Raw genomic sequence first — 23422 nt, 5'->3', positions numbered from 1 at the left:
AGTCCGCCATTAGTCAACACTACAAGGAGGGTGGCTTTGGGCAAGAAAGGGAGAATCTTCTTCACATTTCTCTACCCATGGAACAAGCGTAGAGATGGAAGGAGGGAGGGGGGTGGATAATATAGACCATAGGCAGAGGAGGGGACTATGCAAAGTTCCTTCCATCCATTACTAACTGCAGCTATTCTATATGGATAGTGGGACCAACCGGAGAACACTCTTAGGCCTAACCTCAAGGAATGTGGGCCATCACCCTTAGGCACTTTGACACATATATGTGCTTGCAGGAGGACTGCCGCGTAGCCCACATCAAAACATCAGATCCTTACTGGGTGGCCACCCTTTCTTGATCTCTGCTACAAGGCCAAAATGACAAATCTTATTTTGACAGTTGTGAGGCACCTTAAAATGCAGCAGTATCATGAGAGACTGTTAAGCAGCTTGAGTACAGCATTTTCCACTGGCGGCGAGGATGCATCAGCAATGGATCGCAGCTCTGCTGCTCCTGCTTATTTCCTGCTTTTTCTCACAAAGTGAAAATAAAGCTAATTTGTCTGTTAGGGTGGATTTGTTTTCATACTTTAAAACTATGCTCAACTAACTAATCAACGTTTTCACGAGGATCACACTTTGCCCTCAAGGTGCTGTTGCTGTTGGTGATGCTATTGCTCTCCTTCTCCTGCTTTCACCATGTTTTCTCCGTCTGCTTCTCCCCAAATAAAAAGTATGTCAATATGGAAATACAGAGCTACAGCTTTTATGTTTCCCAGAGGAGCATGCTCTGCCCTCAATGTGCTGCTGCTGCTGGTGATGGTGGAACTGCCAAATACCTACATGATCTAATTTTTCCACTGGTTGCTCATAACTAGTAACAGAATACATTTGTATATACAGTAATTGAGAATTCAAAGTGTACAGGTAATCTCTGGAATTGATGGATATGTGCAGCGTCTGCGGAGCGGGCCCACAGCCGAGGAGATGGCGGGGATAGATAAGGGATTTCTGCCACGGTGGCTCTACCATCTCCTACCCTGGGGGTAGCTCGGGACCCGATCAAGTTACTGTTGGGGAAGCTTACAGGGAAAATATAATCGTAGGTTACCTGCAGTCGTCTTGTCACTCGTGATTCCATCGTTCCATCCTCTGCGGTGAATCTCGATGATGGAATAAAACAGTCCACACACAGGGATATACTTTATGGACAAACCGGGAACAGTCAGTAATATCCGTTTACTGTAACTTGGAAAATAGTTCAACAGTAGATTGGCACAGATACAGCAAGAGAAGGTTGTTTGACAGGGAGGATACACGGGGCAATTCGGACAATTCGCAGTCGAGTTATCTGTGTGATTCCGCTCCCTGGGACTCTCTTTCTCTATCTTCAACTCTCTACCGGTACACACTCATGCTTCCTGTGTGAGAACACGACAAACGATCCCTCTTCTCACCCGGTGCTTAGTGGTAGCATGCCAGGTGGAGTAATCCCGGGCCGCACATCAGGGAATCGCTCAGCTTCTTCCATACCTCCACACACAAACCGATAAGGCAGTGGCTGTGTGTAGACAGACTCTCACGAACTCCTATTCTCACACTCATTCTTGCAAGAAGCCTCCTAGACTCCCTTGCATCCAGCTTGCAAACACATATATAACACAAGATCACATGACACACAACAAGATACATTTCTCAGACATAACCCAGTAGTTAGCCCATTCAGTGCTGCATAGGTGCAATACACATCACAAATGCACACTACATAGAAGACACTGACAAAACAATTGCACAAGACGAACACATTCAACCTAACTCTGGGCCGCTACATATGGATGCATGGACCAAAGTGTTGAAGCTAAGTCCTGTAGGATTGGCTGCCCATTTTTCAGTCTTTGTTGCAATAGATTACATCATACTGTAGTAAATACAAAGAGGAACAGTACCATATATACTCCATGTAAATGGAGAGAAGTAAAGCTGCCTTTAGAGAAGATCTAATCCTTCACCATCAGTTTCAGCAGAATAACAATTGTAGCATGCAAGAAGTAAAGGGGACCTTATTGTTCTAGTCAAGAAAGGTTCTGCTGATGAGCCATGCTTTGGTGAGCTTTGTCATGCTATACATGTATGGTTGGACTCAGTGGGGCCAGGTCTTTATATAATTCCAAATGCAATGGGGACAAAGGGAAGAAAGTCTGACTTGTATAGTGCCTGATCTTTATATTTGGATGGTGGGCCTTAAGTTATATCTCCTGTTGTAGACTCAAGGTAGTCCAGTCCATCCATGTCTTTCCTTTACTTTATTGCTAATGAGGTTTTCTTCTTCTCCATATTAAAGAGATTGCCATACTTTGTCTTCTATTTTATTAATCTAAAAAGGGTTGTCCCATTCAACCGAATGAGATACAATACCAGACACAACCCTTGGAACAGCGTGGCTCTGTTTCTGTAAAGTGTATACCGTTTCCTTCTTATCCAGGACAGGTTCTTTAGGACCTATCAAACAGAAGATAATGTCAAATCTCAAACAGGTGCAACAGTTGAATAAGATGTACATTGCCTTCCACTGGAGTGCGATCCAAGAATAAAAGTTGTGCAACAAAGTTATTTCTTCTTTAACTCTTCTTGCAATAACTCTCCATTGCATCACCAGTTGATCCTGCAAAAGAATGGGAACATGACTTTTTAAGTAATTGCCCTGGAATGTATACTCAATTGGAATTCTAGAACAAGCAAGAAGAAATGTCCACAAATATCATATAGATCTTCTACTAAATAATCCATACTCCAACCCCAGTACGCTGCTCCATCAAAATCAAAGTGTACTCCTAACAAAGTCTTTTTCCAAGTATTATGTTCTTCTCGATTACCTGATGCGGAACCTCCTCTTAATTTTTCTGTGCATGTGACAATTTCTTCGGTGAGCACATTAGGTTATACCGTGGTCAGGAGCACGTCATGAAATAGTTATGTTCATGCATTTTTTATTTGCATATCGTTCTTCATGAGGGCGAGAAATTTAAAAGTCAAATTAAAAACCAGAGCTAATGGGCCTCTTGGGAAACTATTTAAAAACTTAAAGTTTTCTGTAGACTCCAGAATCACAAGAGCTGATCACATGAACCTCCAGTTAGTTCATTTACATTCCTCAGTCACTGTCCACGAGAAGTATCGCTGAACGATTACAATAAATGAAGCATGTTCAACTTGAATTACATCAAAGAAGGAAAAGCCTTAAAGGACTTACTGCAAGGCAGGTGTTAATTATAATTTCAGACTTGTGAATTTCTCACACATTATTGCAACCTAAACTGACAATGAAATGCAAATGAATCGCCTGTAGCTATGACCACTATTTTCCATCAATTATTGCGAAAATTGCAAGTTTGTCTAATGCTGTAACTGGACAATGTCTCATTTTTTTCCTTCTGTATTCAAATAATTGGAATTTAGTGAATACTTGTGCTGTAGATTTTTTGGATTTGTACTTTTAGTATAAAGTGATACAATTATAGATTTTAATTGCAGTTGTACTAGTAGTTAATCCTCTCTAAAGAAACATTGTGTGCTTTAAATAAGCATGTTTAATTATTAGCTATTGGGCATTAAGGGCTTTTATTGTCTGAAATGGACTAACTACATAGAAAGGGGTTCTTTACTGTAAGAGCAGTTAGACTGTGGAACTCTCTGCCGGAGGAAGTGGTGATGGCAAAATCCATAGAGGAGTTTAAAAGGGGACTTGATGTCTTTCTGGAGAGGAAGGATATTATAGGCTATAAATCTAAGGTTAATTGTTAATCCGGGTATACAGGCAGGTAGGAAATATTAGGGGTTGATCCAGGGAACAGTCTGATTGCCATTAGGGAGTTGGGAAGGATTTTTTTTCCCCAAAAGGGCTAATTGGCTTCTGCTCTTGGGTTTTTTTTTTGCCTTCCTCTGGATCAACACAGGAGGATAGACAGGCTGGACTAGATGGACATTGTCTTCATTCGGCCTAATGAACTATGTTACTATGTTACATATTAGAAAATAAATAAACCTAACCATTAACAATGAGGAGAAACAATAGGTGGAGAAAACAAAGCTGGCTGTGGTTACATGCATATGTATGATTTCTCTTGTGGGTGAAAAACATAATTCATTGACCAACTAGACCAGTGGTTCCCAACCTATGGCTCTCCAGCTGTTGAGAAAGAATGCCCTACAGCCAGAGAGTTACGGGTTGGAGAACACTATCCTAGATATATAGGAATCCCTATGTTGGAAACAGATTGGAGTCAGGTAGGAACTTTCAAACGTTGATCCAGGGATTATTCTAACTACCATTATGGAGTTGGGAAGGAATTTTCTCCCCAAGAATGATGGTAAATTTGCTTCTGCCTCATTGAGGTTTTTTTGCCTTTCTCTGGACCAACAAGGAAAGGGGAGCTGAGGTGGGGAGTGCGGCATGGAAGCAGGCTGACCTTGCATACTATGTTACTATATTGATTTATCATAAGATTGTGGCTTGTAAACTTTTTAGAAACTTTCTTGGAAAGTTATTTTGTGAATTTTGTTCTTAAGAAAACATTGGTTTGTTTTAAATTCTTCAGATGTGTTTTAAAATGGGTAGGTCTTAAAGCTAATGGTATTGTACTATCAGTGTTAATCACGTCTTGTGGTTGAGTACTGGAATTACAGCATAAAGAGTAAAGGGCTCCTTTTACATGGCTTATGCTGAGCCAGATGATGAACATTGATCAACGATATTGGTGCTCGTTTGTCTGGCTTTCATACAAGCCAACACAGACTGTATGGGGGACAAGCAGTCATTAAAGGGGTATTCCGTTGGAACAAGTTTTGGTTGATGGGAGAACAAGCTGAACATCTGGCAAATAATTAATTTTCATTTTTTTTTGCCAGGAGAATCACCAACAAAATAACCTAATCTTATATATGTTCTAACATCAACATAGACTTCGTTATAATTGTAATCTTTTCCACCACTTTAACAAAATAGTGTCTCAAACCCTATTGCCTCAGGTAGTTGGTACTGCCACCATGCCTGTGTGATCATCTCCAACTGCCCTGTTGGGGAAGAATTGATTGTGGGACAGTACAAGTAAGCGACCCCATCTTTGACATGGTTGCCAGCACTGTTAACGATATCACCAGGAAAATGTAAGATAGAGCTTCTATATGGTGTACGAGTGGTACCTATGTCTAAAAATGACAAAGGACATGCTCAGTGTGAACCTGCTCTCATTTGTGAAGATAATGTGGCACTAATGTCGGACCTGCCAATTCTGGGGTTCTCTTGCGAATGCCAATCAAACTGTACAGCGCTGGACTGTGAGTACAGGTCCCAAGGACATTGGGACGTCATGCCACCCACATGGAGTCTATTTCATTTGAACCAAAGCAGGTGAAATTGATTCACAATCTCTTTTGCTTCCTAACTGCACAGCTTGATCACCCTGAAGTATAACTGATTTGGGGTTATACTGTGATGCTTAAGAATTCTCTTAATTGTTTGAACCAGTGTATATTTTCTTCTCTTGTCCTCACCAATGTGAAATGGATAAAAATGTAACACTAACATACACTATATGGACAAAAGTATTTGGACACTGCAGAAAATCAGCAAATATGCAAATACTGAGTTTGCCGAATGGTATGCTGGGAAGGGCATGGGGAAAATAAGAAGCTGCTCATTTTGTAATAACTGTGATGGAGCCCTTGTGGGAAGAACTGGAGCGACAGGTACGACACCGCCACCCACGCCCATCTTCACAACAATCTCTTCTCACAGCCTTGTATGAGGAATGGCGAGCTATTCCTGCTCAGACTTACAGAGAACTTGTGGAAAGTCTGCCTCCACGTGTTGCCGCTGTAATACAAGCAAAGAAGGGCCTACATAGAATAATAAAGCACTTTTTCCACAAAACATGTAGTGTCCAAATACTTTTGTCCATATAGTGTATATGTAACTCCAAAATGGCAGGTATAGGAACGACGAACAAGACTCCATATTGCTGCATTGATACAAAAATAAGATATACGTTATTCATTGAAAAATAGAAAGATTTTATCATGGCAAGATTTAAAGGGCAAAAATGCCTTGGTCCTCGGGGTTAAACAACCTGATTTTATCTTAGGGGAGAAAAGCATCAAAATATGAATAACAAAGATGAATAAAGAGCTGATCCTTCAATAGTAGCACGTCTGACTTTGTTGTTCCCTTTCATGTTCTTTTTATGGATCTTTACGCCAGTGGCCAACTTATTATGAAAGGATCTCAAGGTACAATATTTACTCATGTTAAGCTCCTGAGCAATGTTGGTTCTTGTAACGTATCTATTTTATCTACGTGCCTACAAAGACCTCAGATCATACATGAATATTTTATTATATGTATGTAGTGTGCTTTTCCTTTATCATTTGCTTACCTATTGATGCATTTCCCTTGTTCTTCAGCAGTAATTTTTTATGTCCAAGGGGAATATTGATTAAACAAGTACATGGTGGCAGAATGTTCCTGTAAAAACCACCATCAGGGTTGTATGAAAAACAAGTCTTTGGTGTATTCTTTCCCAATAAGAAAATGCATGGGATGCAAGGCCTTTTTGTGCAACTACTATAAAAAGGGGTTGTCTCATCAGAGGAAACCTTTTTCAATATGTGTCTCCTGGGGTAAATGGCTGATTTTGCTTGGGAAAGCCAAGACCGCTGCAGTGGAAATGTACATGGTCATTCAGATGACTGGAACATAGCAAAACAGGAGCTGTTTGTGCAAAGTGTCTCTCACAATTGGCTCGTAGAGATTTGGTCCTGAGTAAGAGACCCCCATCTATGACATCTGTAGGCGGTAATAGAGTATATGAACAGGTGTTGTCTTTACGAGTCAAGCCATTTACGTTCTTTGCTTCAAGATGTCCTTGTTTTTACAGTATATGTTCCATTCAAAATATGCTTGCAAAAAGTCAGAAAGAAAAAAACAGTATTTTCCATAAAATAGGGGACCCATATGAATGATGGCCTCCCCCCAATGGTGCCAGGTTTTCCTGCTACTATAAGAAGGGTTTGGTTGTTGTGTTCCCCTCAATGCTCTCTGTATGGCCCTTGAGCCGAGCCAATATGTTGCCCCCTTACTTGCTAACCAGGTAGTTCTATTGGAGAGAAGTCTTTCATAAGTTCTTGCTGCCCAACATGTAGCAATCCCTTTTACTTAGTGGCAACTTAGTAGCAAACAGTGGATCTTTTGTGGCGCTGTCATCCGTGATCATCAAACAGAGCTGCTCTTGTTTAAACTCCTTTTATTTCTTGTGTTAATTTAAACATGTTCCAAACCTGATCTGGGTTTGAGATGCATTTTAAGTGACACAAAATATAAGATTTTAAACCACAACTTTGTTTGATGGCCATTGATGAAAGCACCTAAAAGCATCCAAGTTTTGTTCTATTGTCATTAATTGCAAGGACCAACTCAAGCAAATTGCTAATGTGGCAGGACCATTGACAACCGTTCCAATAAATCAAAAATACTGAAAAGTGTTAAGCTGTCAGCACAACTATCATAGCTGAGTGCACAATCTGAAGCATTCACCTTATTGTACTTTGTGTATATAGTTTTATAATCCTACAAATAATGCACTTCTCCTTATATTTTACTTGCATAGTATTCAGCTTAGTAGCAAAGGGGATGGGGCCAACCATTTTTGGTACCCCTCTCTCCATGGTCCCTATAGCAGTCATGTGGTCTTTTTCTGGGGTGCTTCCTCTGTTGGATATAGCAAAATTGTAGTCATATCACTTGGTGATAATTTTATTGTAACTCTCCATCGAAGATGACAAGTCAAGATAGATACAAGGATAGTAAGCACCAGTGTGAGATATAAAGGATGCAGATGATATTAAGGCAGTCCCTGCAACTGCTATGAGACTTGGGAAGAGGAACACTATTAGTGCATTTTCCTTCCTCCTCCTTGGACAGGGTTGGCTCTCTCGACAGACCTTCAAATTGTATCAAGCAAGGAAGAGCAGAATCAAGGGCCACATTGACCCACAAGACATGCAAAAAGATCATTCAGTTGGTTTTCCAGGACATAGAAGTATGGCACTGGCTTTTTTGCCATATCTCCTCACTTTAGCCTCTTGTTAGATATGGTTCTTTGAATAAGTCATTCTGAGATCTACATACAGTAGAGTGAGTTGCCCTAGATTTGCACTCATGGATCCATGGACGTCTGGATGTGATGGTAATTTAATGATAGTTTTCAGATGATATCACTTATTCATATCTATAGCACACTCTGCTGTTATCACATGTAGTTGTAAATATGCTAATATGTGTAATTCTTAGCACCGTCTTCCATGACATAATATCATTTCTCATGTATTTTATTTTCTAGATGACTGGATTTTTCCTGCCAGTTTTCAAGATGTATCCAAGCTGTCTGACACTCTACATCAAACAGACACCAACAATCTATGTGAGCAGTTGGCAGATAGCAAACAAAGTGACACTGCCTATCCTGAAGTAAGGACCCCCGGGGCCCCAGGCAACATTTTCAGTTACTCTTCAATGTCTGGCTCAGTGCATCATGGGAAACTTCAGGGTCAATCATCTGACAGGGATACAGTCTCTCTGGAAGTCTTGGAACATGACAGACGAGGGGCGCGGATGGAAGATGATTTCTATGGAAGTGACAACAGCATTGAGGTAATTTTCAGTTGTGAACAGAGAAAGACCATTTTGTTTTTGTGTAGTGGTCTACAGCAGAATATGTATTCATTAATGGAATAATACACGTCAGTGGAGATTTCCAATAGGCAAATAGACGAGCAGCGCTATATAGACACTACTTATCGCTTCTTGCTGAAGTAGTCAGCCACAGAGGAGTTTCACTTGAAGTTCTTTTTCCTGTGTGAGATTCTAATTGATATAAAACGTTTATCCTTTTCATACAGAAGGTCTACATTATATTCCATACAACTTTTTGTCTGAGCTGCTGCAGAACATCATAATAGGCATCTCAGCTGCTACAAAACCTTACAATACACATCAATGCTACCAAGGAACTTTTTAGTGTGCACTTCAGCTGCTGTAGAATATTATAATACACACCTCAGCTACTACAGACTTCTGTGAAATGGATATTGGAGTTTCTTTTCATTCACTCAATGGTGGGTAGGAATCTCAGAGTTCTTTTATATGATCAGAGCTATTGTCGTATGCAGTGCAGGCTTTAGGTTAGATGAAACCCTGTGTGGAATTTTTTTTGGTGCCCTCACCCCATGATAAGAAAAAAAGTAATATTTTGCACTGGTAGAAAGTCTGTCTGTATTCTGATTATGCAGAAAACTGCAAGATGGCAGCATACTCAAACAAGAACCAGTGAATAAGTACTATACCAGAACCAAGCTCATAACACAAATACAGTACCAGAACCAAGCTTATGACATGAACACAGCACCAGAATCAAACGTATAACATAAACACAGCACAAATCAACCGGAGTACATAGATATAATAGCAAAATCAAGCACTTACATAAATACAGCATGAACCAAACTCAGTACATATATACAATACCAGAACCAAGCACATAATAAATACCCCATCTGAACCAAGCTCATAATATAAATACTGCACCAGAAGCAAGCTCAGTACAAAAACATAGCACCAGAACCAAATTATTATAGAAATACAGTACCAGAACCAAGGTCGGTATATAAATACAGCACCAGAACCAAGCCCAGTAAATAAATACAGCCCCAGAACCAAGCTCAGTGCTTAAATGCCATGGCAGATCTAAACGTGTTGCATGGGCAGCAGTGGGCTAACCACGGCACTTCGGAACATGAGAAGGAAGAAGACAGCCAGTAGGAGGATAATTCATGTAGCTTTAGAAGATACTGCCGTACAAAGGTAGAGGATCATCTGACCAGGTGGTCTTAAGGGGGAATAATCACCCCCTGTCAACATCTTCCTGGTGTGCCCACTACAAGATGGTGGCCAGTGCCCTGTGCAACCACAGCCACTCACCCCCTAGGTGTCTCCACACACTTTTTGCGTGCCCTCCTCAAGGAGAGACGACACCCCTCTTGACACACAGGTTGCACATAGCTAAGGTTGGCCATATCTGTATGAGTGCCAGTTGACAATATAACAAGTCGTTCGGCACTAGAGATGAGCGAGCATACTCGCTAAGGACAAATACTCGAGCGAGTAATGTTCTTTTCGAGTACCTGCCCGCTCGTGAGAAAAGATGCGGGGGGGGGGGGGGGAGGGGGGCTGCATGGGGGAACGGGGGGGGGATCTCTCCCCCCCTCGCCCCCCCCTTCCTCGGGCTCCGTCCTGCTCACTCCCGCAACACACCACTCACCCCTGCTGGCACCCGAATCTTTTTTTACGAGCGTGCAGGTACTCGAAAAGGACAATACTCGCTTGAGTATTTGTCCTTAGCAAGTATGCTCGCTCATCTCTATTCGGCACTCAATTGAAAGGGCTTTACACTGAAAGAGAGCTGCCTGAACAATCAGCTACTACTTGAGGTCGTTCATGCAGTTGTTTGTTTCCATGTTAGCAGTGTATCTCTTCTTTGCACGGAGAGATGTGCTGCCAGTAAACAAGACTTTTCATGCCCCAATAAAAGACCTGATCAGCTGACAAATGAGTGTTTGCTGGTTTATTGGCTTGACTGCAAGCATGTTTACATGGGCCAATGGTTGGGAACAAATGTTTGGACAAAAATTCATTAAGTCAAACATTTGTTTGTGTATTAAGGCCTTTACCCTTAAGGTGCTTTTAGACGTAAGGGTCATTCAAAAAATCATTCAAATGAGCAAAAGTGAATGATAATCGCTCGACCTAAACACGAGCCAATGACTGAATGACGAATGACAATCATTTGCTTTTCATTTTATGCAGGCATAAAAATCATCGTTGACTCGTTTGCTTATAGTTTGATTTAAACAGCAATCATTCAGTCCCTGTATTTACTTATACAGGGACAGAACGATTCTCATTTGAATGAGCCAACGGTGCATTTGCCTGTCTGAAAGGCTGAACAAGTGTGAACGTGTTAGTGTTGACGTCACTCGCTCATTTACTCGTTCAAATGAGAATCAGGACCATCACTCTTATAAGGAATAATGTACGTCCTGCAATATATTACAGTATGAAATATAATAGAAGTAGCATTGGAGTTCCATGACCTGTATACACAACATATATAAAAGAGAAGGTATGCCATAGTAAAAGTTGGAATGGGCCCCATTTTGTTTCTGGGTAGGGACTGATGTCTTCTTCCAGCTTAATGCAGTTCCTCCAGAGTCCTGCACAGTTTCTTGCTACTCAGTACCAAAGTAGATAGAACCGACTAGGCCTGATCACCTCTCGCCACAGCCCCATAACAACTGCATGATGTGCCTCTGGGGGGTATTACTAATTTGCAGCCTTGTGCTTTTGTATGGTTGAATTAGATGGCAGAATTCCTCAGTGGCCTCTAATATTCTTATAATACATGGAAGTTGGTAATAAGGAATTAGTGAAAGAGACTAACCCATTGATGCATAATACATAGCATAAGTTCAGTCTTAGTGTACTATAATAGACTCTGTAATGTCAGATGTTACATATTCCGCCCTCAGCATCCCCTGAGTATGATTAAAAGATATTTGTGCAGATGAGTATTGCTAAGAATGCATTCATTGATCCAGCTCTACAGATGTGCTGTTAGAAACGTTGCATTTTTCTCCATCATATATCATTCAGAAAAGCGTCTCCACATTACACAGTGATTTGTTATTTTTGAACAAAGCTTACTGTGTTTTTATTTGATCAATAGAATTTCTGCAGCGTCTTCTATAAATTATGTTTGAGAGTACAGTTGTAAAGCAGAACATACAGGAGAATACTTAACACTTTGCAGCTGCTTGCCATGTTCATTAATTTGGCTATGCACTGGATGGTCAATGTTTTAGAGACCCCATTTACTGACGCTTTGGACCTCCTTTAGCCTTCAGAACCGCAGCAATTTGTCATGGCATAAATGCCACTAGGTTATGGAATTGTTCTGTAGAAATATTGGCCCGTGTGGACAGGAAGTGTTACGTCTGCAAAGGACATGCTGGGCCAGCACTTGCAGACATGCACAATAATTGCTCACAGTGCAGTGGCCAAAACAAACTGACAAATAGTAAATGGGAAGTCTTTCCCTTAATATGTAACGAACAAGGGAGAGGACCCTGCCTAGCACGGCAGACTGATCGTGTCGATAGATGAGGGCCTGCACTCGTTCCTAGGACCTAGGTAACTCTACTTGGTCAAACTGATATAGGACAAAACAAAATAAAACCCAGCTCTTAGCTTTATTAGAATAAGCTGCAGCACACAGAGCCGTCCGGAGTAAGAAACAGTGGACACCACGCTGTCCACGGGAGCCACTAATTGCCCTCTCAGACAGCGAGTAAATGACAATTTACAGCAATTTAGCTTCCTATCCATCCCAGCTAAATAGCCAGCTAATCATCCACAGATGTGAGCACATTGCGTCACACCTACTAAGCAAGAAGGTGAAGAACCATGACCAAAACCCGCACTGGACTCTGTCAACCTGGCAGCGATCCCAGCACTGCTGTAACAGTACCTCCCCTTCCAGAAGGGGCCCCAGGACCCTTAGGACCTGTAGGATTCAGCCTGTGAACAATTTTCTCTAATCGGCCTTCATGGACGCCTGCTGCCACCACCCACGTCCTCTCCTCAGGACCTTAGCCCCGCCAATGCACCAAATACTCAAGAGATCTCCTAACTAGGCGAGAGTCCACTATGCAACCTACCTCAAAATGAACATCTCTATCCACCACAACTGGGGCCGGCGGAGAGGAACCATTGCCAGAGTCCACAAACTTTTTCAACAGAGATTTATGAAATACATTATGGATTCTCATTGAACTTGCAAGAAAAGGGATGTAAGGACAGCGCTCCACCTACTGGACACTGGCTCAAATAGATGTAAATATAAATCGAACTTACCCGGTGTGGGTGGGAAAGCCCCCAAAGAGTGAGCCCCCCACACAACACCTCCAGGTCCTGGTAAACGTACAATGAATCCAGTTGGAAATCCAAGTCCTCATTTCACCACCCCTTGTGTCAATAGGTAGAAGCTAGCCAAAGCCCGTCGTATCCCTAAAAATAGGGCTCGACTATTGAAGAATAGTAGATAATATATATAAAAAAGAAAAAATGGGGGCTCGGCGCTCCACGAAACGGGTCCAAACCAAATTCGATGAAGATCAAATGTAAGATCCTTTAATGACATAACGCATGCAACGCGTTTCGTCGTGGTAAACACGACTTTTTCAAGCATATGATATGATATGCTTGAAAAAGTCGTGTTTACCACGACGAAACGCGTTGCATACGTTATGTCATTAAAGGATCTTACATTTGATCTTTATTGAATTTGGTTTGGCCCCTTTTCGTGGAGCGCCGAGACCCCGTTTTTTCTTTTTTATCTATATTATCTACTATTCTCATTTAACTTGGAATCTCTAAACAAAAAAACACTGGATTAATTTTTTCCAAGATTTTAAACAGACTGATAAATTGTGAACATAACTTGAATGACTGTTGTTTGATTTTTATGTTTCTAGTAAACAACCAAACCAAGTCCCCCACCAAGAAGTTAGTCCCCTCCAAAAGTCTGTTATTCGCCACCCGCTTAAAATTTTTAGCCGTCTTCTGAAGATTCTTCTGAGTCTCTTCCCACACCTTCTTGATGTTGGAGGAGAACTCATTCTCCTCAGGCACTACTGATACTTCCTTGGAAAAGGGACCAAAGCACGGGTGGAAACCATAATTACAGAAGAAGGCCAACGTCCCTGTAGAATCCGAAGCCTATTGTTTAGCGCAAATTCAGCTAAAGGCAAGTACTCTGACTAATCCTCCTGTCTCCCTGAGACATAACACCGCAGATATTGTTCCAGACTTTGGTTAAATCTTTGCGTTTGTCCATTAGTCGGAAGATGATAGGCCGAAGAAAACGGGAGCTCAATACTTAAGTGAGAGTAAACAAAACGCCAGAATTTGGCCACAAATTGGACCCCCGATCATAGACCATATTAGCTGGTAACCCGTGTTATCTCACAATATGAGTGACAAATAATTTGGACAAAGTTCTAGAATTGGGAAGACCGGGAAGTGCCACAAAAGGGCACATCTTGCTAAACTGATCTACCACTACCCAGATGACCTTATTACCTCCAGAAAGAGGCAAGTCCATAATGAAATCCATCGATAAGTGAGTCCAAGGTTTCTTGGGTATTGGCAAAGGAATCAACCTCCCAGCAAGAAAATTACGAGACAATTTAGTCTTGGCACAAACCTCACAGGATGAGACAAAACTGAGCACATCATGTCGCAAAGATGGCCACCAAAACCTGCTTGTGAGTAACTACTAGATATTATTGATTCCTGGATGCACAGCTTACATGGAATTATACGTCTATTAGTGTATCTTGATGCCACCAGGAATTCCTGGTGGAGTCAAGATTGACAGGGTGTGACGCCCCCTCAACGTGATTGGCTGCAGTGCTTTTTATTGGGGAGGTCCTGCAAGGGCACTAAAGTTATGTGTAGAAGGCATAGAGGGGTTGCTGCCGCTGCTTCAGCACAGCCCTAGGTGGAAGTATGCGGGAGCGTCCACTTTTCACAGCGGGCGTCACGGATGACAGACGCGGCTGCCGTCACCTATCACAGAGGCAGCCGACGTCTTCAGAAGTTTATTCGGTGCAGGGGTAACAGAGGCGGGCGCCCTCACACACCAGAGAAGTGGCCGCCGTATTCGGAGATGTCACCGTGGGAGCGCCCATCACCCAGCTGAGAGGTGGCCGCCACCACACAGCAGTCAGCACACCGGCAGAGAGCACGCAGCCGCTGGGACGGACGCCAGTGAGCCAAATGACGGCCGGTCCACAGCAGACACAGACGGCAGCACAGTGTGGATTGATTTGTGCGTGCCGTACATGCAGAAATCAATCCACAGTGTGATGCTAGGGCTTTACACACTTGGCCCTATCAAGAGCTGGGGGTGTGACAGGGGCGTTACTCCTGTCAAATCCCTAGCTTCCGGTGACATCAAAATACACTAATACCTGTCACTTCTTGGTGCGGATTCTGCGTCAGGAAATTTGCCTGTACTTTTGCCTATTGTAAAGGGCTAAATTCATATGTGGATCCACAGCTTAACCATGGCAGAAAGTCACAACTCAGTTGCAGATTTCTGCCTTGTTTCCTGGGTCCATGGGACCATGCCCTAGCGCCTATGGGTATCCCCAGGGTTCAGGTACAAACAAAACTACTGTATACCCCCCATTGTTACTTCCTTCCTTTATATTCCCTGGGGTATTGAGGCCTAACATCTACAACTGAGTGTAAAAGGCCTCACATATTATCTGAAAAGTTAGAATTTCAGAAAACTACAAATATCGCTTTATAATCATAGATTTCCTTCCATTCAAGCTAGTAGATGGGACCCCAGCAAACTTCATCAGAAGTTGATTTTCTTGTGTTCTTTCTAGCTGAATGGCAGTGTGACATTGTCTTCTAGTCTTTGTGAGTGCTAGATTCCTTCTTTCTAATCCAGTCACAGCTACAGACACTTAGGACTTTGTATGCCAATTAAGTCAGTCTGCAGACTGATTAAATAAATGACTGAATATTTTAAGGTTGATTTCTCTCTAATAAATTCAATAGCATAGGCTACTGCAGTGCTTGATGATTATACAGCGTATGTGAGAACCGTATTGTATTCAGTCTTTATCTTCTACTCACCAGCCGTGAACCAGAAATGGACACAAGTTTAATGTCCTCTAACCTGCCGGAGGAGAAGGTATCAAACAATACAGTAATAGGCAGTATTATTGGGCATCTAATAGACATGTGAGGAGGAATTGCAGATACCATTATCTTGTGAATCTGTCCGTACACCACTCCTAAATCTACAATGTGACTTTCATAATATTGGTGCCTTCTTACATGGCAGAAGTAGCTTTGAGCTGCCTCAGGCATCAGAACCAGGATGCAAGTGCTACCTCTGCACCTCTAATGGCTAGGCCACAAGGGGTCACCATAGTTTGGCATGAGAGTCACATGTGGCTCCTGACCCTTCAAGCCAACGGCCACAAGTACAGTTTCAGCTCACCATCACAGTGGATGCACAGAAGAGTTAGGCTCCAGATGTTGAGTATCTATTTAACCCCCAACAGTTTAGGACGAGCCCTGTACATTCTGCAGAAAAAGGCACATTACAGTTTTAGACGAACAGGATTTTAAAAAACTGACTTATTTCACATAAGTAAAAGTCCATCACAGAACAAGGACAAGGCGTAGTTTTATTATACATTTCAAGCTCATTACCCGCCCTTTGTTATAGTACATAAGAGCACATGCATGGCCAGTTCAAAATAATTAAATATAACCAATCAAAATGTAACTAAAGAGTCATATAACATAAACTAGACCAGACGCATCTCTGGCTGCCATATTGGATACTGGCTATGGATGTGTCTCCAAGAGGGCCCCCACAATGGGTCAGAGTTTGTCACCTATTTTATATTCAGAGCGGAGTACTTTGTCATATGGCTATTCTGTTCAGGTGTCACCACACTAGGTGTATTTGTTGCACAGTTATAAAAGGAACTAAGGCGATTACTTCTGTTGTTCTCGCAACATATTCAATATTAGGCAATACGTAAACCGCTACACTAATTGTGTTGTGTATTTGATTACTTGTTCTGCCTGTACGCTGCAATATGTGGGTTGCACTACCTGCTGTTCAAAGGTCCACATATCGAGAGAACTCTCGCATATAGTGGTGCAACCAGGAATGTACCTGCTGTTTCAGCTCACTTTTATTTGGTGCATCATGGGGATTTTTCCCCATTACATGTATCTTGAATTGAAAGGGTCAAGTCCTCAGTTAGTAGTGTGTGTGTGTTTTTTTTTTTTTATAGATGCTGGATTTTTGTTTCCTGTAGACCAATGAACATAAGTGTTGAGTTAGAGTCAAGAATCCCTGGCAGTCATAAAATACTTCTGATCTTATAAAAGACTTCAATCATATAATAGAGGTCACTAATATCATCTCAGGGCCATAAAAAATATGCAAATTAGTTTTCCCCCAGAAAAAAAAAATGCCTCTCTAGAACTTACTATTATATTAGATAGACTTCCCCAGTCTTGAACTGTACAGACTGGCACAGGAAGTTAGAGACATACCTGTCATTACAGTGCTGACGCTATTGGTCTGCCTACACTACGCTACAGTGTATGTTATGTATTGGGAAAAAAACATCCCGTACATTTTGGCGCACCAGTAGTGCAACACGAATTAAATGAATTAGGGATTACATATGACTTTTAAGGGGATACCCAAAAGAAAAAGTAATCTTCTTCTGGTGGGCAGGATGTTATTAGTCCAGGCTTCTGTTGCTATGTGAATTTCTGCAGAACCTGTCTGAGCCGGTATGCCAGTCAATGTTGCTGGGAAAGGTTGCGTTCGGCTTCAGTTATTTTTTTTCAATATGTTTAGTTTTTTACCTATTTTTTGATGGCTGATTCATATAAAGATTGTTCACTGGTGAAATTTTGTCTCCTTTTGGGAAAAAAAGCAACAGGTATGACTGTTATGCTACAAAGAGCTTATAAGGAAGCTGCCTTAATTAAATACAAGTTTGCGAAATGGTTCTTACATTTCAAACAAGGTGAAATGTCAATCGATGATCAACCTTGTTCCAGACATCTTGTGGCAAACAGGTGACTGGTTCATTTATCATGACTATGCCCCTGCCCACACAGTGCTGACTATTAAGCAATTTTTGGCAAAAAATGGCATGACACCCTTGCCTCACACTTCATATTCACCCAGGTTTGCTCCATGCAACTTTTTTATGTCCTCGGGCTAAAAGAAACGTGAAAGGAAAGTGTTTTGCTGATGTTGAAGACAGAAAACAAAAAATGGCACTAAAGTACTAAAAGACATCAACAACGACGAGTTTACAAAATGCTTTGAGCAGTGGAAAAAATGTTTGGGCAAATGTGTTGCTTCACATGGAGAGAACTTTGAAGGAGGCTGAAGTTTAGAAAGGTACAAACAAAAAGATTATTTTTAATAAGTGAATTCCTGTGTCTTTTGGGTACTCCCTCGTATGCTTACCTATTGGGAACAACCAGTCTAAAAAGTTTATCAAAGACTTGCAATTAGGCCCATTTTGCGAAAAAATACAACCCACTCTAAAAAAAATGTTGTTGCTCATTTCTTATATTTTTAACGTATGCAAGATGATAATCTTCTAATTGCAAGAGACACGATCCTTCTTCTGCGTGATGCCCCACATTTTTTAGAGTTTTAGGCCGGCTTCACACGAGCGTGACGGGCTCAGCCGCGGAATATTCCGCGGCAAAGCCCGTCACGGCGCCCCCCAGAGACCCCATATTTACTAGCATAAGATAGTGTGAAGACGCTCCCCCACCCACCGCCGCCTCATCATGAGACACGCCCACCGCGGGAAAGCGTTTTCACGCTATCTTCCGCTGTGTTACAGCGGGAGATAGCGTGAACGGACGGCTTCTATTGACTGCAATGGAAGCCGTCAGCGCGTACACCCACGGCAAATAGAGCATGCCGCGGGTGAGGACGGGAGATTTCACGGTGCAGAATTCCGCGGTGGAATTCCGCATCGTCAGCATTGTGCTATTAGGTTCAATAGAACCTAATAGCAGCGGGCAACGCAGCGGATTTTCGCCGCGAATTACGCGGCGTAAATCCATTCGTGGGAAGGAGGCCTAATGGTGTTGTAGCTTTTGTGTTTATGGTTTTAGATTTTTGGGTTTGTAGGTTTTTTCCGTTGTTTTTAGTGTTTCTTGATTTGTAGCTGTGGACATATTCATGTGAGTATCATATTGAGATGGCACTCAAAGGTTTTAGAGGGATTCAGCTTACATCTAAAACAGTTGCTGTGACTGACTTCTGGATTTAAACCGCTGCTCCAGGATGACATGACAAATCCTTGAACCACATAAAGTGTTGGGAAGAGCATGCCCAGTGTCATTTGGAGCTGGACAATGAGTGAGTAACCTCTCCCTTCGGTTCCAGCACTGAAAGACTACCTGGGCTGTCTTTCATTCCAGTCATACTATCCGTTTCACAGTGAAGGTATTTTAACCTTCTCCTTTGTGTTAAGGACCCTGGTTATACTTCCTGTTTTCTGGTCACTTAGTTGCGGTTTTGTGTGCAGAGGTCCGATGCACAAAGGTTTTGTTCTCTGTAATTCAATTCTAGAAGTTAAGCTTCCAGTACTCCGTGGTTTGGCTTTCCATAACAGTGTCAGTTGCTCTACTTTGACTGGTTTCTGGCTTCTCTTCCACAGTGGGATCGCCCTTTTTAGGTCAGGTGCTCTGCTCGAGTGTCTGGTCCAGTTCAGGCAGTTCAGATGAAACCTTTTGTCACCATAGCCACAATAACCAGTGTTTGCCAATTCCAGTCATTTACATTTGACCTTAAATATTGCTTTGATCGACCATCTTGTTTGATTCCATGTTTGGCTCTAGATTTAATCATTCTCAATTGCTCCGACAAGTTAGTGATGCATGACAGACGTGCTTTGATACTTCTATAACTGGATTTCCTAAACAGTTAGGGTGCTGTTATTGGAGATGCTAGAGGGCTTCTAGTTATTCACCTGAAGTTAAGCATTAACCAGACCCGAGGGAATAGAAAAATTAACAAAAATAAATGTTAGACACCTGCCTGAGATAGGCATAAAAATTTGGTTAGCCGGTATTTAAATAATGGTGACCTATCCTTAGGAAAACATTGGTGGTAGGGTTTGACTCCTAGCAATGCTGCCCATAAGCTGCTTGAAGGAGACACAGTGCTCTGCAGGTGAGCATGGCAGGTTCTTCAAATTGCTGGTCAGAGGTGGGGCCAGCAGTTGGAACCCCACTGATCTTATATTGATAACCTATCCTGAATCAATATTTACGTCCTAGATAACCCCTGTAATTGAGTGACGTTGTATATATGTGTGATTTTTTTACAGCTCTCTGTTTTTACTGTAGAGTCTAATTTGCAAATATAGTTGGAAAGAGGTAAATGATAGTTTTCTACATATTGAGCAACACTTCCCATAGAGCTGGTAAATTATTCATGCATGCAAGAAACACTGGGGTGTCTACGTATAAGTTTGTGTTTTTAGAAAGAGTAAATATACTTTTGCAAATAAACAGAGAACTGCAGCAAATTCTTCTATAGAAACCAGTAAAATATAATTGTGCAGCTATACCATGCTGAGTGTATATGCTATACTGGTTTTATTACTCCTATGCCTGGTGTGTACATGCTCTGTCAATGCATATACTTGTACTTGATGATCACATATTATATACAAATGCTATATATAATATATGAAAGGAGTGCTCCCCCGATAAATATTTAATTTCCCACAAAACATAACAATTGCAATAGTTTTACAAAAAAATGCTCTTCTGCTTGGTATTGCTGTTATGTATTTGATATGGAGTCAAACATAGGAGAAAAAAAGAAAGCTAGCTTTAGAAAGCAGAAAGTACCTTCTGATCCAAGCATGCACAGATCCCGCTCCAACCCTGCTGTGCTCTGCTAAGTCTCAGAACATGAAAACGATCCAGCATGCGGACAGTAGAAAAAAATTCCAGAATTTTATTGCAAAAGTTTAGATGCAGCGTTAATCAGAGCTACGGTTAGGGGCGTGTTATTGTCCAGAATGCATCATTCATGTTAGGGTTTTTTTAAACTCTTGCAAAACGTTTTGAAATTTGTAGCTACTGTCTACATGCTGGATCATTTTGATGTTCTTGATATGACACCCCCACCCCATCCCTAGTGTTCCCTCGATTCCCTCTCAGAACGTCCACCTTGAAATTTGATTTTCACAATTATGTTGATGATAGAAGTCTACAGGTATATTCTTCTGCACCATATCAGAGTTAAGTACGAGCTGCTCGGAAAATCACTGGTCACACAGCATTTGTGTAAATCACAAATTATTCAATTTACTTGTTAACAAGCCAAAGTATTTATAGTACTTCTAAACAAAAAAAAACAAAAAACATTGAAAGCAAGGCTAAAGATCCACTGACTTATACATATTGTGGCAAGGCTATGCACAGAATGACCTGCAGGGGGCTGTATCCAGGCCTTCTGTGTATTAAGGGTGTGCTAATCACCAGGGACAGCTGTGTGGGTGTGTCTGGAGGAGCTAAAAACTCCGGACACATTCAGTTCCAGGCTGCAAGCAGGATCTGGAAAGTTGGGTGCCAGAGCTGCTTCTGAAAGAGCAGATCTCAATGCCAGAGAAGAGCTGCTGCTAGTAGCAGGCCAGGCTTAGAGAGAGAGAGAGAGAGAGAGAGAGAGAGAGAGGCTGAAAGCCTGACATCTGTGGGAGACCAGGCAGGGGTACAGCCACAAGTCTGATGGGGAAGGAGGCCTCCAGACTGACACCCTGTTGGGTATGTGTAGTGGCGCTAGACAATTGTGCTAGTAGTGAGGGAACTACTGTTTAGTTAGCGTCTTGACTAGGAAGCGTTTATTTTTTACAGCACTAAATGTATATGCTTTTCCTGCATCATCGCCTAGCAATGACACAGAATCTGCAAACTTTCCGCAATGTCAATTGCAGAAAAGCTGCGGGTTTGACAGCTTACCTTGACAATGGAAGCCATGCATGCGAAATCTGCGTAAAAATAGAACATGCTGCGTTTTTTCCTTTGCGAGTGGAAAATCGTGATTGATTTCCGCTCATGTGCAGGAAAAAGCATTTTTCAATAGCATGTTATGGGCAGTATTTGCTGTGGAAGCCGGAGACGGTCGCCCGCTCCAGATTCCGCAATGCAATTCCGTGCTTGTGCAGCCGGCCTTATATTGGATTTTCCTTAACCTATTAAAGTCAAATGTGTTTTTCCAAGCTGACTTAGTGCTGCTCACTTAAATAGGGTTTTTTGTAGAGTGGACAAATGTAAAAAATGTACACTTTTTAAATTCAGTTATTAATTGAAAAGACACAAAATGCAAGTAAATATTTCGATTTGGGACGCAACAAATCAGAATCTAGTAGAATTAATTCACAAATAATGCTGTTAATGAGAGGTATGAGCTTGATGGTGTGATGGTCTCACATCTCCACGTCCAGTGTTTTGCAATCAATTTCTTTCTTTCATAAGAAGATTGGCGACCGCGCTAAAACCCCTTTCCATGAGGCATGAAGATGGAAAAGCTATCCTTTCTATAGCTTTTTTTGTGGTAGTCCATAATGCAGGATCAACCACAGGTGCGTGTGATGCGTTGCTGCCGGGATAAAAACTTGTAAAAACTTGCACATGAACATAGCACACTACAAAGCAGATGGGTATAGATTGCGCAAAAATTCTTGAGCTCTGGCGGATCATGTGAAAATTATGCACAGTAAACCTATTAGGTAAATTAGCTACTGCACAGGTATGTTTTCTCGCCAGAGCCCCAGAAGTTTTATGCGAACGCTACATAAATAATTTTCGGAAATATCAAGGAGGTCAGTATTTCTATGTCTATTATAAGTATTATGTACGCAATCTGTGCGAGGTGTATTGTGTCATTTACAGAATGACTAAATGTTGATGATGACCTGCCTAAATGCAGTCCACTCACTCCATTTACATCTCGTGCACCGTCAAATTTATGTCTTGCTGATATGGACCCCCAGCAAGTCAAAATCAACCCCTGGGGGTCCATATAGACCACTTTGGGAACCACTGGTCTAGAAGATCAAATAAAGTAAAACAAATGATAGAGTTCTATTTGCTAAGCAGAGTACATTTCTAAAACAAAGTCCATCTTTATTCAGCTTTCTTTCCCTGAGTAGACTCTTGTGTGAGCACAGGTCAATCACAGCTTTCTTCTTCAAGCCTTGTGATCTTCTGATTGTCCTATTATTCTGAACAAAATATCTCGATACATGTGTCATGTAAGTTAGAAAATGGATTGGGGAACGAGATGGTGTTCAAACACTATGGTTTCTCTCACAAGGTTATTCCCCTCTCCCCTACCCCTACATATCGCTATCTGCTGACATGCTCCTGTTAAGACTATGTGCACCTTGGACATGTGAAAACAATTTTTCAGATGTTAATGTTTATCTTGACTTAAAGTATTGCAATGAATTTTTCGGCTGAAATCTTAATTCCTTCATTCATTCTCAGCCCTCCTAATATCAGCTTACAACCTGCTTCTGGTTTTAGACTTTATTCATGTGGACGTGTCCCTCACAGTAATACATTCTGGGATGAGGACTGTGTCTTCACTAGCTCCCATGTATCAGCACAGGTTTATTACTGGACTGATTTCATCTTCTACAGCCCATCTAAGATTTC

At 41.7% G+C, this 23422-nt stretch overlaps 1 protein-coding gene across 3 annotated transcripts in view; it reads left to right on the top strand.

Moving 5' to 3' along the window:
* Nucleotides 1-23422, top strand: part of CFAP20DC (CFAP20 domain containing) — a 416942-nt gene that overhangs the window by 206533 nt on the left and 186987 nt on the right. For 2 of the 3 annotated variants that reach the window (XM_066596613.1, XM_066596612.1), the window contains exon 13: nt 8385-8695. In XM_066596613.1, coding sequence (XP_066452710.1) covers nt 8385-8695 — 311 coding nt within the window. Of the gene's footprint in view, nt 1-8384; nt 8696-23422 lie in introns of those variants that run through there. The other variant, XM_066596614.1, reaches the window with a different exon arrangement.

The sequence above is a fragment of the Eleutherodactylus coqui genome, chromosome 3, assembly GCF_035609145.1.
Source record: "Eleutherodactylus coqui strain aEleCoq1 chromosome 3, aEleCoq1.hap1, whole genome shotgun sequence".
NCBI classification, from domain to species: Eukaryota; Metazoa; Chordata; class Amphibia; order Anura; family Eleutherodactylidae; genus Eleutherodactylus; species Eleutherodactylus coqui.
Note: the sequence above shows the minus strand (reverse complement) of the source record. Positions and strands in the feature narration are given on the sequence as shown.